At 42.2% G+C, this 17256-nt stretch overlaps 1 protein-coding gene across 1 annotated transcript; it reads left to right on the plus strand.

The window, feature by feature from the left end:
• Positions 1–135: 135 nt before the first annotated feature.
• pdgfba (platelet derived growth factor subunit Ba) lies at positions 136–15980 on the plus strand. The gene is made up of 7 exons (XM_086294958.1): positions 136–1001; positions 8983–9085; positions 11089–11154; positions 11288–11484; positions 11987–13079; positions 13896–14032; positions 14979–15980. The coding sequence occupies exons 1-6, from the start codon at positions 930–932 to the stop codon at positions 14021–14023; spliced, it is 1659 nt and encodes a 552-aa protein (XP_086151084.1). The 5' UTR covers positions 136–929; the 3' UTR covers positions 14024–14032; positions 14979–15980.
• Positions 15981–17256: the final 1276 nt, after the last annotated feature.

Here is a 17256-nt window from a genome sequence, read left to right on the forward strand (position 1 = left end):
AAACACGAATAGTTTCTTTTTTAAATTTCAAATAAAATGCTTTCCGGTACGAGTTCATTCCATCAGTCGAGCTTGATTATTAAACTTCAAGCTGTTTCGATTCGGAAAAGCGACTCGCCGCTCGAGTCGCAATCAGAGAGGAGAGAGGCACGACGGGAGAGAACAACCTGATCCAGCGGATGAACGAGCGTGCGAGCGCCCGGAGGAGGAACAGACACGCAGCCAAGCACGAGACATAAAAGAGCCGCTATTAACGAGAAACGCGCTCGGGTTTTGCAGTGAGATAAACGCGCTGGGATAAGAATATTCTGACTTTTATTTCACAGCAGAGTCCAGAGAATTACGCGCGACGCGCAAGTCCAAGGTGAACCAACTTTTACGCACGGACCTTTGGAGATGTAGGGCTCAAAATGCTACCATGAAGTTGCATCATTGTTACATTTAACTGCAGTTTTGGAGCGAGAACTTGCGATTTAATCAGTTTTACTGGATTTTTTTTTCTTATCCAGAAAGTGGACGAATCGAACACCTTGGCACACGCGCACGAATCTTTTTATTTGCATATTTGGAGGACGTTATTTGGACTGTCTTTTGCATTACATGCTGATATAACAGAAACTGTGTAGCTGCATTTTTTGTTGTTTCCCAACACCCGGCGTTACGCACTTACCCTTGACGTCTCCCGAGTTTTCTAAAAAAGCGGTATGGACAGAGTCAGACGTCTAGCCTGCGCGTGAGTCACCGTGAGCAAACATTTGGACAAGCGGCGCTTGTAGGCAGTGACACATTTTGGGATATTTAACAGTGCGTGCTTTGCACCAGAGGTCAGCACACAACACCGGGAGGACGCTCGGTGCAGCCGGGGGATTGGACACCGAAGTGCTAAATGCCCAGCCGGTCGCTTGCGGCTCCTCTGGCTGGGCGGAAACATGAGGTCCTGGGTCCTGGTGCTGCTGCTGGCTGCGCTTTTGGCGGCCCGTCTCCGGCTCGGCAGCGCTGAGGTAAGACTGTGGGACTTGCTGGTAAATATTTACAAGAGGACACAGGTTAAGAATCAATATAGTCGCACTGTTGATTTAAGGATGATGGAGGTAGTAAGACCGAGGTGATCTGTCTTGAAAAGCAACCACAACAAAATTAATTTTGATTTAAGATTGGTATTTTATATTTGTAGCAAAACTTTTGTCCGCTTTTTTTTAAATTTAAAGGCTTAAACATTATGTCTGCGTGGGAAAAATGGTTGGCTTTAGGGTCACCCGTGAGACATCCAGGACACACTGAGAAGCCTGCAAAAGGTCATGAGTTTGAAACCATTAGCACGTAGATGTTTTGGATGGGACTGGCAGGGATATCTTTCTTATTCTGATCGTTACTAACCTGAGAATACAGTTTTCCAAAGGTAGGATTTAATATCAGTGAAATAACAGTCAACACGGTTGTGAGTTCATGTTCAGACTCTGATATGTCACATAGTGAGCCAACTTGAATTCTTGACTTGTGAGTAAGTGTTTGACATATATTACTCCCTGAGGTGATTCTGCGAACGGTTGGTGGATGTTTCCTGTTACACATTATGGGCCAAGTAAAAGAGAAAATGTAAAGTTTGTGTGTTTATATGGGTGAACCTGTGCACGAGTCTGTTCAATAATCTCTGTGTGCCTCTGCAGCTTTTGCATTATCTGCTTCTCTCTCTGTCACGTTTTGAGAAGGTCATATTCCCGATGTATTGAGCGTAACAGTGCCACAGAGAGAGCGGGGAAGCCAGGTTGAGGGTGGGCCTTGGCTAGTGGCCCAGCATCAGGAGTTATACCAGTCTAAAGAGCTAGAGCCAAAATCCATCCATCAACATAGCTGTTGTTTTTGTTGTCATGACAAATACACCAAGGACCTCTGTCGCCACACCTTTAAAATCATCTTTCTATGGAATTGATTCTTTAAGGATTCCCATTTTTCCAGCTGCTATGTATATCTCTGCGAACAGAAATGCATAGTTGGCCAAATAAAGACTGTACATGTATAATTACAGTAAAAAAAAAAACCAAACATAATGTGTAAATACCTTATACATATGTAGTAGTTGTTTGGACTTGGTGTGGACCACTTTAGCACATAATCATGATCACAAGAATATTTAACCAGCTGGGACTTCCCCTTACGAGATGGTGCACAAGTGTTTCGCAGTGTCATTCATTTGTTTGCCTGGAGCCCTGGAAAAAAATAATTCACATCTAAATCACAAAAAAATGTTGGCACCTTCTAAACACCCCCGTGAGTGTTATTTGAGTAAGGTCAAGCTACATTTTTAGCTCTGCTTAAACTCAACGATTAAGTTGATACAAGAAATATAGTGTCACAGTTAACATGCCAAAAGATCTAGCCCAGTGTTGCATGAATGTCACACTTAGTCGTGTTAACACTTCTATTCAGGATAGCCTCCTACATGGTTAGCTCTGTCCAAGGCAACTCAGTACATGCATATATGCAGTATATACATTGTTTGCGTTGTAACACCGTCGAGGTGAATGAAAGTGTGACTAGACCTTAGTTGACCTGAAATTTTGTGTGATCTCCTTTTTACCAATCTTAGGTTCTCTTCCTCAAAACCACATCATCCTGTAAGGGTTGGAACTAACAAATGGAGTCTTCCTTTATACACTTAGAACATTTACTCTGAATAAACGAAGGCTTCAGTGTTGCACAGTTCACCTTTGACAGTGTGCTACTGCTTCAGAGGTTCAGTAACTTCACTGTGTTGAACCCAAGTATGGTGTGAGTTAGATTTGTGGCCCCTAGATTGTAGGCCAGCACACTTGGGTTAATTAGCATTATGAATTTACTTGTTAAGTCAGTGTATCTCTCAGTGTTTGGCCCACTCGTTGCAAAATGAAGTCTTTGGCTGTCTTAGTTTGGTCACATCTATTGGTGGAAAACACTTCAATCACACGGAGGTAATCCAGCTACATCGTGACATTGCAGGTTGATGTTATCAGTTAAACCCCAAATCTTTATTTTAATTTATGTGGCAAGAACTGTTTTTTCTGCCTGCTGTTAAAGGGTAATGCAGTCAAACTGTCACTTCTTTTGCATCATCATGCATCAAACAGGTACAAGTGTGAATGCACACACAGAGTTGTAACATTTCATTTTTAAAAAATCCATTTAAATGGAACTGGAGTCAAATACACAAAAGCCCCCACGCATCAGGTCAGACCTTAATTCTTTCATCTTCTGCTGTTCAAATCACAGATGCTGATTGGTGGCTGCTGAACAGGTTGTTGTCTGACTATTGTCTCTGCGGGCGAGCGGGGATGATTTGCTGCTGCTGCCTGTCGGCTTGATCCATTTTACATAAGAACAACAACTAATCTGCCAGGGATTTCATGGACTTTGTGTCCCGTGTAGCGGTGTGTGTATTTCTGTGGTGTGTGTGCACATCTGGATACGTGACCGGGCGTAGCTGTGTATGTGTTAGCGGACATATGTGCTTGTGTTTTTTTGTATTTGTGTGTACTGCAGAGGGGTTATGCCTCTGAGTGAGTGCATGTGTGTCAAATAGAAAAAGTGCAGTGGCACATAAGAGTATTTGTTTGTAAGCCTGTGCAGTTCATTTTTAGAGAAAAGTCAGTCTTATGTAATGCCGAATGAAAATGAAAAACAATGGAAATATTGTAGACTGTATATAAAAGATGGCAGTAGCCACTGCGATACCGCCGTTGTTTTGTGGGCTACCATTGGAGGGTCCAGCTCTAATATAGTTTAGTTTACTTTTGCAGTATTTTTTAATTTGGTGATGCTTTCTTAAGTTACAGTGTTTTGACCTCTCAGGGCCACCGTAATAATAATAATATATTGATCCCTGTGGGGAAATGCCTCTCTGCATTTCACACAGTGAAGCAATGGGCAGCCACCAATCTAGCACCCAGGGAGCAATGTGCAGGGACAGTACCTTACTCAGGGATAACTCAGGGTAGCCGTGCAGTGGATTTGAATCCCTGACCTTCTGATCATGGGGCCACTGCTCTACCTACTGAGCAATCCCATAAAGATAATAAAGAAGTTAATAAAATAGCAGTCAGGCTTTTACTTTGAAACAGGTTACTAGCCCCTTACATAGTGAAGACTTATCCTGAGTGGTTGAAGTCTATTATTATTTTTATTATTTTTTATCATTAATTCAACTCTATTTGGAGTGAAATGTTTGAAATTGCTTGGGCAAAACTGTCAGGCCAAAATCCAAACAAGACTGCTGAGACAAAGAGAAGCAGCAGCTCACAAGTGAGGAGCTGAGAGGAAAGACGATCTCTCAATTTTGTTTGACAAGTGACTAAATGGCTAATTAAGTTATTATTTCCACCTTTTGGTTACTGTGCAAATAATGTGTGTGTAGAACTCCCTTGAGTTTTCAGTGCGGTTTGATTAATTTATTACGCAACGTGCAAACACAAGATTCACTTAAAAGCCGCCAAATTATAGAAGTGGCACTTGCTGTAATGATCAGACTTGTGTAGCTGCAGCCACTTTGTTCACATCTCCTCCTCCTTCTTATTCTTCCCATCTCAGCTCATCTCTTCTCCCGCCCGTCCGCTCCCCCTTGTCCTCATGTTGGCTCCCCATCCATCATCCGTACCCTCATCTCTGCAGTCATGGTTGGATTGTGTGTGTGTGTGTGTGTGTGTTGGGTGGCGGTCATGATCTTTGTATTCAGCTTGTTTGTATATTTGTGCATAAGTGAGAGAGTTCCCACTGTTGTCTTCAAGTCTATCAGTTTATTTAGTAGTAAGTTGGCAGTCTGCCTCATCTTTGATAAAAGGAGGCATGTGTTGTGATACCACGGTGTGATTATGAGTCAGTAGCGACAGATATAGATTTGCTGTTATTTTGTGTTTATTTTTTTCCAGGGTCTGTGCTTCTGATTCCGTGTGTGTGTGTGTGTGTGTGTGTGTGTGTGTGTGAGAGAGAGCAGTCAGCTGGCCCCATAATTACATTCCATTACACTTCGCCTTTCTCCTCAAACATTCCATGCAAGCTCTTTGCCTTCCAGGCTTCCTCACAGGCCCCATGCAGTGTGTTATCACGAATGTGTGTATGACCTCCTCGCAGACCGTGACATCCTATATACGCTTATTTTAACCCATAAGCTCAGCCACACACACTCAGCAGAAAATAGATTTGTATAAGCCAGGATATTTAATTTATTGTGCTGAGCGATTTGAGCGATTTTCTGCTCAAACCACTGTTTTTAACTTGTCCTCTCATTCGTGTTCCTTATTTTTATAACCAGGGGGTTGCTGCATGTCCAAGTGAGAAACTATTCCCTGTCTCACTGCTCAGCTCTCTAATTTCTCTGTGAGTGTTTGTGCCTGCATGTGTTTGTGTGCATTTGCAATTAGCACTAGGGCTGTAATGAGAGCTTCTTGCATAGAGGAAACAGCCTGTGTGAGTGCAAGTTTGTGGCAGTGCTCGCTGGACAAATTTGGCAGACAGTTAAGTGGTTAAGCATCTGTACATAAACGGGAAAAGAGGGGGCGAGGTTGTGTGTGTAAGAGACTGTGAGTATGTGTATGTGTGTTTGCTTAACTAGGTCAGCCAGTGGCTCGTGAAAGTCATCCAGGTGTCCTGAGCCATCAACGCCCACAAAGCAGACAGAAGGAGACAAAAGAACAGAAAGCTAGTCGGGGAAATGAACGTATAGGAGGCTATGAAATGATGATAAAAGAAATCATTCTGGATCAGACAGCGGATAGACTTTAAACAGGTGATCATCCTAAGGAAAACATTGATTTTAATTTTAATTCAGTTGTATTTATATAATGCCAAATCACAACATTAGTCACCTCAGGGAGCTTTATATTGTAAAGACCCTACAATAATACAGACAAAGCCCCCTTTTATGAAGCACTTGGTGACAGTGGGAAGGAAAAACTCCTTTTTAACAGGAAGAAGCATGTTGCAGATCCCAGCTCAGAGAGGGGAAGGGGTGAGGAGAAGGAGATGTTACACTGACTAATTTATTTATTCTTAGAGTGTATACAGTCATATCTGTCAGCTCATCTGAGAGACAGTGTTGGTATATTCATGACAAACAGGGAGTCTGTTTGGCAACAAAGAAGCAAACAAATAAAAACCACAGTGATCACTGAGCCTACTGTCATCAGGTAGTTTGAGAGGGAGCTAGGCCACTACACTGCCTCTTAGCTTTGTTTTGAAGCTTTAGAAAATCTTGTCCACTGATGGTAGGCTTGGATTTGGCTAATTGCAGGTTCAGCAGTCCAGCACGGCCTTACCTGGGAGGGTAGGGTTTCAATTGCTTGTTAAGTCTGTACTGACTTATATTTAGCCTGCATGAAGCACATGTAAAACATGTAACGGCTAAGAAGGTGGAAGATGGAGATGGAAGGTTCTTTATTGTGATGGTAGATTCTTGTGTGGTGCTCTTCTACTCTTTTATACAACGTCTCTCATAAACACACACAATCATATAAGGATTGCTTGTCTGTGTCCAAGTGCTTTCTATCAAACGTTCACACTCCGGTGAACAACTCAGGATTCAGTATCTTGCGTAAGGATACTTTAGCACGTTGACTGGAGGAGCCAGTCGAGCCACCAACCTTCTAATTAACAGATGAGCTGCTCTGCCTCTTCTAGATGTCTGCAGCATTAACATAGCTTTTCCAGACTTACAGCTTACAAATCAAATATAATCAGAGTGAAGATCTGAATCTTTGCACTTGTGTGTGTGGAAAAACCTAACACGGGTGCTCCTAACAACATTAATGATGCTTCTGCTCAATTTAGGTGCAGAATTGTAACTGAAAACGGCTGCTTTGAAATGTAGAAAGGAATAAAGCAGAGAGGGTGCACACTGATGATGCCCCTCGAGTGCACCTCATCAGAAAGATCGGTTTACTGTTAAAATCACAAGAAACATCTCAAGTTTGGCGACCTTTGCATTTGCGAATAAGCTTCACAAAACCATAGGAGACACGTTGAGCAATTGGACAGTAAATCTGTAAAGACACAAGTCTGGTTTTACATAAAACTCATCTGACTAGCTGTGTCAGGAGAGATCCTGATCGTGATGACTGCTGCAGTTGAAGTGTTCACGGGAGATAAAACGGATAATATAAACACGTTTACGGCCACACATTTTTTCATCATCATTAAAGAGACCGTATCTACTTCGCTGCTTTCATTTTCCCGTCTCTCTCTGAGAGTTATCCACATGATCGTAACACTGCCTGATTTGTTTTGGCATTTTTCTGGCATGTGACACTATGAAGTGTTATTCCAACTGCTTGGAGATAGCGCGAACTTAGAGCCAACCACAGCAAAATGTGCCAATGACTTTTGAGTCATCCGCCTTTGATCTCGATAAAGAAACCACAAGGGTCTGCCCTTAAAAACAGCGACGCTGAATCCATAATGAAATCGTGCAGTACTTTTCATTAAAACTTCATTCATTAATACATGACTTCTCTCTCTCTCTCTATTTTTTTTATTTTTTTCGAGTAATAATGAGATTTCTTGCATAACTTAAAGGATATTTTTCATTCCTTTTTGTGTTGTTTTACAACACAAACTTCATGGTTTAGGCTGGTGGACTGCAACTGAACTAAAAGAACAAAAATGGTCAGGATTGATTCAGAGAAAAGGGGAAAAAGTCCTTGTGGGTAAACGGCCAAGGAGGGAGCAACAAACACCAATCACAACCATCATTTCCTTTGATGGAGGAAGCGAAAGTGGAGCAAATTTCAACTGGAGATCAAGGACTGAGATATTGTACGCCAGCCCTCGTGTCTCTCTCAATCCGCCAGCGCACAATTCTGTCTAGTTGTGTAACTGTTGTGATACATTTGCAACTGTCTTCTGCTGTTTCATGCACGTCGATCCTCTTCCTCATTTCGCATTGTGAAAAATAATCACCCAAATTAATCGAAGATCCGAACTCTTTAAAACACAGCGAGCCCGTGTATTCATGGTGTATATGTGTGGTGCTGTTTTCCCATGAATGCATTCTTTCCTCTACAAAGAGGACACTCCCTGCCTCCTGTGTAAAATAATAACTGTGCCACAGTTCAGGGTCAGGCTCTTGGACTTGAAACCCAGACTAGACCTGCATTTCCTTCCCAAACAAGACATGCAGCTAATTGCAATTCAAGATTGACCTTAGCCCTCAAACAGCCAATATAGTTCTTGTGCTGGTGTTAGAGTCGTGCAGGTTTTGTGACAAGGCATTTGACACCAGCTTTGTTTCACTAGCAAAATATCCACGCTGCTAATTGAGAAGGAAAAAAAGGGCAGTTTAGGTTTGACTTGCAGAGCTATCTCCTGATAGGCAAACATGCAAAGTGAGAAAAAACTGCCTTAAAGCAGATATCATAGTTTGTTTACAGATCCTGGGGAGTACTTCTTTATATAACTTTATATGAACATATGAAGCACCATTTCCCTTACTTAAACATGCCTCAACCTTTAGCAAAGTATGTGACAAGAAGGACGATGTATTTGGTGTGGAAGTCCTGATTTGGGACACACATCAGTTAAGTTTCCCATGATGCACTGAGTGTTTCTTCTTGACTCACCTCTTTTCATTCTCCGTGAGTTTATACACTACTCTGCATTTAGTCATTAGTTTTTTATCATTCATTTCTGGCTCTCTTCCACATGGTTCTGCCAGAGGTTTCTTCCTGTTAAAAGAGATTTTTTCCTTCCCACTGTCACAAGGTGCCTGCTCACTCTGGGGTTATCTGTTGTTGGGGTTTCGTCTCTGTTTTGAGTATTGAATTGAACAGGATGCAATGTCACTTTGATTAGCGGCTTGGTAATCTTGCGTATCAAAGTCACTTTGAGAAAGATGCTGAAATTCAAAAACCTCCATGTATCCATGTGTGTTCTATTTGCCGTAGGGCTTACCTCACAATAGAAGTTGTTTCCAAGCAAATTATTATGATTTACTACAAATGCTTGTGTTTGTCTCAACAGGGCGATCCACTCCCTTCATCTCTGGTCGACCTGGTGAGGAACTCTCCCATCTCCTCTGTGGAAGACCTGAAGCTACTTCTGCAGGAGGAGACCGATGCAATAGGTACTAATGACCACAACGCACACATGCACACACGCACACACGCACATATACAGAAAGTAATAAGACTGACGTGGAGGAGGTAAGCATTTGGGTGTACCCACAGAACAGTTTGATGACAAGAGGAAAGATGGGAGGAGAGAGTAGCAGTGACCTTGTGTGTTTGACAAACTGAAAAGGAGAGAGAGAGAGAGAGAGAGAGAGAGTGAGAGAGAGAGAGAGAGAGAGAGAGAGAGAGAAAGAAAAGCCTTCAACACAAGGTCACTACATTGTTCTCCTGCTCTGGATTCCTCTCTTGGTTTTGAGTTATGGATGTTTGTATAACAGGCACAGACCTCCCCCCGCTATGCCTGCACCCTCAAACAGAGTCCAAACTAAGTTGTCCACAAATGCGCACCAGCGGGTGATTAAAAAATTAATTATAGTCTTACCCTTTAGAGGACTCAAGTCACAGATACATATATTAATAGACAGACTTTTGATCATAATGCATAAATAAAACAGTGACATAACGTCAACCACAGAGAGGAACCAGCAATGGGAAGGATGCTCAGAAACAGGACACGAGGAAGTGACTCAAAGTTTGTTTTTATGGCAGATCAAACTATTTTTTCCCTTTTTTGGCTGAAGCCAGTTATTTTTTGAGTTTTAGTTTTATCAAGATTCTGAGATGACAAAGTACGAATGACTCATTTTACTGCCTTTTTTTCTTCTTTTTTTAAGCAATGCCAATGTTCAAATTTAATTGTTCAGCATCTTAAATTCTATCATGACTCAGTGGATGTTGGAACTCTGCTTCAGGTCTATCTTATTTAAGTTTGCTTTGTTCCAAACTTGAATCACTGAATTTTTCTCTGGTACTACTGAATGGTTAACGTTTGGGCTTTTCCCTGCACAAATAGGTTACAAAAGTTGTTTGACATCTTCAAAATGAGTGACGTAAGCCTGAGCTGTACTTTGTATTTAGTGCAAATTATCCATTAAACTTTTATTGTGTATTGATAAATACAATACACAATAATAAACAATAATGCTGTGTTTAAAATCAATGAGGCAAAGAGTTGAACAGTTGAAGAGTTGACTGCTTTATGATGTGAAACTGGTGTAAACACCATCATGTGAAATGCTATTGTTACCATTCTTTTTGTTAGCTAAAATGCTAGCAAAGCTAGTACTGTTACTGTTAGCATTTAGGCACATGTTCATTAGCATTATGCTATGCTCAGAAATATATTTTTCTCAGTTTTGCATTTTCCATTTTCTCTGCAGAAGAGTTTCTTGTTATCGCTGTGTAAATATATGTACTCACTTTAATAAAAACATGAAAGTCTTGGCCCTCAGAAAGAGATTTAACATGAAATAAAATGCTATCAGAATTAGCAGAATGAGCTACACAGCCTGCTGATTAGCCGGCTAGCAAAAATTAAATGAGTCAGATATTAATATATGAATGAGGACGACAAGATTCAGCTCTCCAATCCAATTAGAAACAGACAAATATTCAGATAAAATGAGAAATTAGCCTCTGAGAACCTAACGATCTGCTCTCTGTCTGAACCAGGCAATTAATTTGTGCTGCCAAATAGCACTTCATACATTAATGTACTGCACGTAGACACACGGAGTAGCCACATGCAATCTATACCCAGGGATATAATTAGGGCTTAGAGGGTAGAGTGTGAAATGACGACATATGTGAGAGTGCAAACATACGCTCACAGTTCCATGCATGAGCTATATTTAACTGCTCATATCTCGCCTCAACAGTATTCTTGACAGCAGCGAGACAAATTGTAGCAGAAAATAGCCTAATTGTTTTAGTGGAGGAAAAAAATGGCTTCCTTTGTGTAGTGAACAATGAGTTTAGCTAAAAACTGCCCTAACGGACTTGCATGTTACAGGGTTTCTGTTGCCTGTGAAAGTGCTTGCTTAATTTTACCCAAGACTGCTATTAAGTTCACTGCTAACTTTCATCCTTTGATCCCCTCTCCTTTCTTCTTTTGCAGAAGAGGAAGAGGACGTGCATGATATTATCCCAAAAGGCACCCATGGTCGCTACATTAGAAGTCTTGGTAAGTTTCTGCATCTACCTTTTATCCCTCAAAATCATTTATTTATTTTTTTTTATTTTTTTTAACCTCGTATGCTAGTTCTACTATAACTCACAAATTCATCCATGCCTTTGCCTCTCTTCTCTCCTAACAGTGGAGGCGCAGCCAGCCCAGCAGGCGGCCTGTAAAGTGCGAACAGAGGTGATGGAAGTAACGAGGTCTATGCTAGATCGCCGCAATGCCAACTTCTTATTGTGGCCGCCATGTGTGGAGGTGCAGCGGTGTTCAGGTTGCTGCAACAGTCCACGGATGGAGTGTGTCCCTATAGTCACCTCCACCAGATACCTACAGGTATGCAGATCATGCAGCTCCCATTAATGACTTCAGGGAGTAACTGAGAGTCACAAGTGGTTAATATTGTCTAATATATGGTTTTGGATGCACATTTACAGAATTATATAACATATTAGCCAGTTTAAAGGAGTACAAAGGCTAAAAGCTAGCCTAAGGTCTGAGTTGTGATTTTTATTTGATTGCCTGAAGTGACTTAGACTGACATTGTTAATTTATTTGCAACCTGAGTCTATGCATGACGCTTAAAGAACAGGTAAATCAACATTTTTTTCTTTTTAAAAAGAGAAAACAAGTCTTGACTAGGATCCATCAAATAGCCTGGAAATGCTAACGTGTCTGAAAGTGTCAACAGCAATTAGAGCTCTTTGCTACTCATTCAAAAACTTCCTCATTAAAAATACAGAGATAATTTCACAGTTTAGTTCTGTATTTCTGATTTTTTTAAAATCACAATCAGTTGTGCTAATTTTGTGATCTTTTTCCACCTTTTTTATGCCAGGTGATAAAGATTCAGTACATTAACAAGAAGCCCCATTATGAAAAACCCATCATCCCAGTGGAAGATCACGTCAGCTGCAGGTGCCAGAGCCTGTCCTCCTTTTCCTCCTCATCTGTTCCCTCTAACCCCATTCCTCCTCCACCTCCCCCACAACAGCCGCCACTGTCCTCCCACGTTCCCCGGCTCGTTCAGCCCCCTTCACCCAAGACTCAGACCTCCAAGGCTGACCTCCATCGCCACGATGACCTAAAGTACAACCAGCAGCATTACGGTCCTGAAGAGCGTGAGCCGGCGGTGAGGCAGTGGCAGCATGGCAGTTACACCCAGCTTGTACACTGGACCCAGCCCAGGGTGCATCAGATACCCCAGCCTGGGTTGCCCAGGCCGGTCAGCAGCTGGCCATCTGAAGCGAGGGCGGAGCACAGTGTCATGGGAAGTACACAGCAAGTGGGGCACGGTAGTGGGTTTGAAGGGAGCAGGGAGGAAAGTGGTGTGCATACATCACACAGTGGGGGCCAAGTGCATCATCCCGATCACGCAAAGAGGCAGCAACAGTTATTAGAGCATCAGCAAAGGCATCAGCATCATCAGCATCATCATCATCATCATCATCAGTCACATTATCCACAGCAGTACAACCACGGAGCAACGGAGGACCGAGAGCTGAGAACGCAGTATCGCCTCGACACTCCCCAGTCAGACAGTGCCTCACCCCCTGCCAGCCAAACCGAGCCACCCAAATTTGAAGAAACCTCCACCCTTCCATTAACAACCATTCAGAAAGACTTTGTGACCAGCCAAAAAAGTATAGAGGTCACAAATCACAAACAGGCTGAGACTGAAACAGCCAGTCAAAAAGAAGGGAACGAGAGGGAGGAAAGTGGCTCAGCTAACAGCGGGGACTCGGCCACCACAGAGCTGGCCAATCAGGGGAAGAAAAAAGACTCTAATGTGACCGGTGAGGACGGTCGCTTAACAGAGGCAGAAAGGAGGCAGAAACTTCTGGAGCTGGTACAGAGAGAACCGAGTGAGCAGACTCATCTACATCCGCTTCATCCTCACCAGAGACCAAAGCCAACTACATTTAAAACAGGTACTGTTCAAATATGTGTGTGTGTCTGTGTGTGTGTGTGTGTGTGTGTGTGTGTGTGTGTCTGTGTGTGTGTGTCTGTGTGTGTGTGTGTGTGTGTGTGTGTGTATAAACAGCATTTTTGAAAACTGAATTAAAAAACCAAATTGTTTTTTTAATACATTTTTAAGTGGAAGGTGTGAAAAGCAAACTCACTGCTGGACAGATTTTTGGATACACACCACCACCCTGGATGTGTGGATTGTACTCAGTGTTAACAATCATTTTAGTTTTTACTGGAAAGACATATCTTGGTGGCCAGTGCTCTGTTTTTTCATATTTCGCACCTTTAAGGAACGTGGTCAGGATCCACATTAAAATCTAGCCGGCTCTTTCTTTACTCGTGTTCCACTGCTCCAGCAAGTTGCATGCAATTTGACAGTCAAGCAAACAAATGCCACCTGTCACACAACTCCACTGTAAGTTTTACCTCGTGCGCGTTCCCAGGCAGGAAGCAGCTCAGAGTACATGTATGACTGAACAACATGGCCACATGTGTCCTGCCATTCTTCCTCAATCCCCTGAGAGCTCTGCAGTCAGAAGGCTGAACTTCTGACTGTGGGAAAACCTGCAGGCAGCCACAGGCTTTGTTACACAGGCTTCAAAGTTATCTGGTGCCCTGCAGGGTACAATTGGAGTCACTGCACAATTTCTATACCATGTGTTAATTCTTTGCTTCACTTACTTGTGCAAGAAAAGGTTCTGTGTTCAAACTTGGCCAAACAACTGCAGAAAAAAGTTGACTCATTCTGTTTCTACTGCCTGTTTTATCTCTTCCAGCTTCCTCTACGGCGGCTCCCATTTCGCCTTCAGCCCGTAAAGCTCCGTTTCGTCCCGCTTCACCACGCCGCAGGAGGAAGAACCGCAAACGCATCAGCAAAGCAGCCATTAGAGCTATGATCATGTAAACCTGCGAGGTAAGATCAAGGAGACAGACAGGGTTAAGGGTTAAGAGAGAGGTGAATATAAAGCTTTGTAGAAGGGACAATATTGTTTAACGTGAGGGTGGTAATCTGTGCACTGGTACTTGGAAGTCTTAAATGGAAGCTGAATGGATGCTGGGATCGCTGATAAAATAATTGAGCCATTGTCTGTGAAGGTTCTCAGTCATCCAGGTCATCGTAGTCTAAGGAGCTTGGAAAGAAAAGCGTCTGGACTTCTTTAAATGGCTTGAAGACATTTCACCTCTCATCCGAGAAGCTTCTTCGGTTCTAGGGTCAAATGGTGGAGAGACCCAGATTTAACCCCTGTGGGAGTATCCCCCCTTAGCTCATGTGATTAGGTAGAGGATCATTAGGGGGTCCTATTCCCCCTCCTGGGGGAATACTCCCACAGGGGTTAAATCTGGGTCTCTCCACCATTTGACCCTAGAACTGAAGAAGCTTCTCGGATGAAACGTGAAACGTCTTCAAGACTAATTGAGCCATTATTTTAATTACTAGTGTTAATATTTTGTTCGATAAAACGCTAAATGTAAAAATTCTGAAATCCATCTGCCACTGCTGGGTTCTGTCAGTAATTAGTAATACAGGAATTTGTCCATATTTAGTCTTCAGAGTTTTGTGGCAGCCAGCATTTAAATTCAAGATTCAAGATTCAAGTATTACATTTCGCTGCGTGTTATACTTGTATAACTATGCATGTGACGAATAAAGAATCTTGAATCAGCAGCAGGCTTCAAAAGCTAATGCGCAGAAACAACAAAACATAAATTTGGTAAAAGTAAGGGCAAACCTATTATGTAGGGATATGCAACATACCCTGTAACCCAAGGGTTATTAGGTAAATATTATATCAGTGTAGACAAAAAGCTGACAGTGAACGTATGTGACTTATCCGACTTTTCTTTTGCCTTTCTAACAGGAAGATTTCAGCCAGAAACATTGCTCCAAAGGAATGTGGAAACACCAGAAGAATGGGTTTCTTAAACGTTGGACAGTCCGGACTGTGTGGACAGAGCTGAGGGTGCAAACAGTGCTGCTGTTTTCAATGGACGGCTTCACACGGAGTCACCTGCTCCAGAGATGCCGCGGCCCATCCAGCGTTAAGGATTTTATAAAAGTGCAATCATATGAACTCTGTGGACCAGAGGGTGTTTGACACACTGGATTTTATTTGGTTGAACCACAAGTCCAGCTGATCTGGACTGATGAGTGGAAGTGTGTGAGGTGCTGAAACAGAGTCGACTCTTTTTGCAGTTTGCAGCCATTGATTGGCGACTGTAACACCTTTCACTTCAACTTTGTGGTTCATCAGATGGAGAACCCGACTTGGACTTGGAAGTTAAGTGTTTGGGTCTCGATTTGACACTGGAGACGTGGAGAACTGGATTTTTACACTGGGGTGATAACTGGAAACTGCAGAGTGCAGCTCAGGCCTCAATGCCAAACCTTACTCTTATCCTAAAATGTCTAAAGTTATCTAACACTGGAGTAGCCGTACACTGACCATACAACACTGACTTTAGAGAAGTGCTCTACCGTGTACTGTAGCTAAATATACTGGAAAATATCGATAACCTGCTCATTTTGTACTACTGCCAGATCAAAATGGAATGGAATAACAGCTAAATGCCTGCTTAGATAACCTGCTATGAATATCCACATTAAAGCAAGTCTTAAAGACCTGGCCTGTTAGAGATCGCTGTGAGCCAGTTATAGCCAACACTGTATTGTATAAATGCTTTTAGAAAATGATCTCCACGGGGAAAAAAAGAAAAACTTTATTTCTTAACTTATTTAAAAAAAGGGGGGATGTGAAATCCTCTGGTTCTCAAGTGTAATTATTGTTGTTTCAGATTATAATTATTGGTTGTACAACTGTTACTGTAATGAATGTTATTTTTAATATAAAATAAAAATATTGAATGAATATTTTGTTTTCACTTGACTGTTCATGCATGCATGAGTCTCTAAATGGAGGTGAACGCATGCCTAATACAAGTGCACGTTCACGTGCATGTTCAGCTGTGTGCATGCGCCAATAAATCAGACCGAACCGATAATCCTCACCCTATGACTGCACGTCCTGCAGCTCTGTCATGCAAAGCAAGGTAGGGGTCAGCAGAAATGTCTGGTTGCTATAGCAACTCATGGACGGCCATGTCAACAGAGGAGTATCGTATGGTGAAAGAGAGACGAGGGAGGGAGGGTGTCAGTGCAGGAATGGCCAGAAGATGAACGACAAGGGAGGGAGCGGGTGAGGGCTCAGCTGGGGGTGGAGTGGAGCAGAAATGGCATCCGAGAAAAAACAAGAAGAGAGAAGGAGCTGGAATGCAAACAGAAAAAAACAATCAACTCATTGAAATATACAGTTGTGAAACTATAGCAAGTAGAGACAGCAACATGGAAACTCGTTATAAAGATGATTTAAGAAAGAGAAGCAGTTTAAATGTCATTCTCTTGTGTAACGGGGGTTTCCCCCTGCAAAGCTAATTTGGTCAGCAGATTCTCTTCTTTAAGGACGATGACTCAGCATGTCCTTTACCAGGACCTGACATGTATAAACACTTCATAATAGCTCACATGTGGCAAATTTGCCTTGGAGATAGGCTGCAAATCTAAGTTTGAAGATTACTGTGCTTAGCTATATTTAGTATAGTAACAAACAAGATATTGCATGTTTTTTTTTTGTAAAATCATAGGAGAAAGGCTGAAGAGTCTTTCCACTTTCTCTAGAACATTCCCACATAAACCAGAGGGTGTACCTCGGTAATTGTAACCAGGAAAGTTCTTAATTGAATTCCAACACAAAGGCCCACTTCCAGACTGGCCCCTACATACCTCCCACTCAATCATGTAGTGTAACTCTGTGGTTTCACACTTGTAGCTCTGGAGGGTCTCTTAGGTAAGGAGCAGGGTGAAACAACACAAGACTTCACTTTCTCTGACAGAAACAGAAACTCAGTCAGTGTTTCCTACAGTATTATAAAACTAGAAGATGGATCTTCATTGATCTAAGCGAAAAAACATCTGTTCAGTTTCACTTTCATTCTCACATGTTCACCTTCCTTACTGTTTCGTAGCAATCCTTATAAGAACAGCAAACATTGCTGTGTGTATTTAAATATATTTCAAATTCAAATTCAAATTCAAATTTTATTTGTCACACACACACACAACCATACACAGTATGACATGGG

Source organism: Aulonocara sp. 'chitande type north' Nkhata Bay, linkage group LG6 (genome assembly GCF_057382095.1).
Source record: "Aulonocara sp. 'chitande type north' Nkhata Bay isolate Kocher_YH1m ecotype deep benthic linkage group LG6, A_spYH_male_GT1.1, whole genome shotgun sequence".
In the NCBI taxonomy this organism is placed as follows: domain Eukaryota; kingdom Metazoa; phylum Chordata; class Actinopteri; order Cichliformes; family Cichlidae; genus Aulonocara; species Aulonocara sp. 'chitande type north' Nkhata Bay.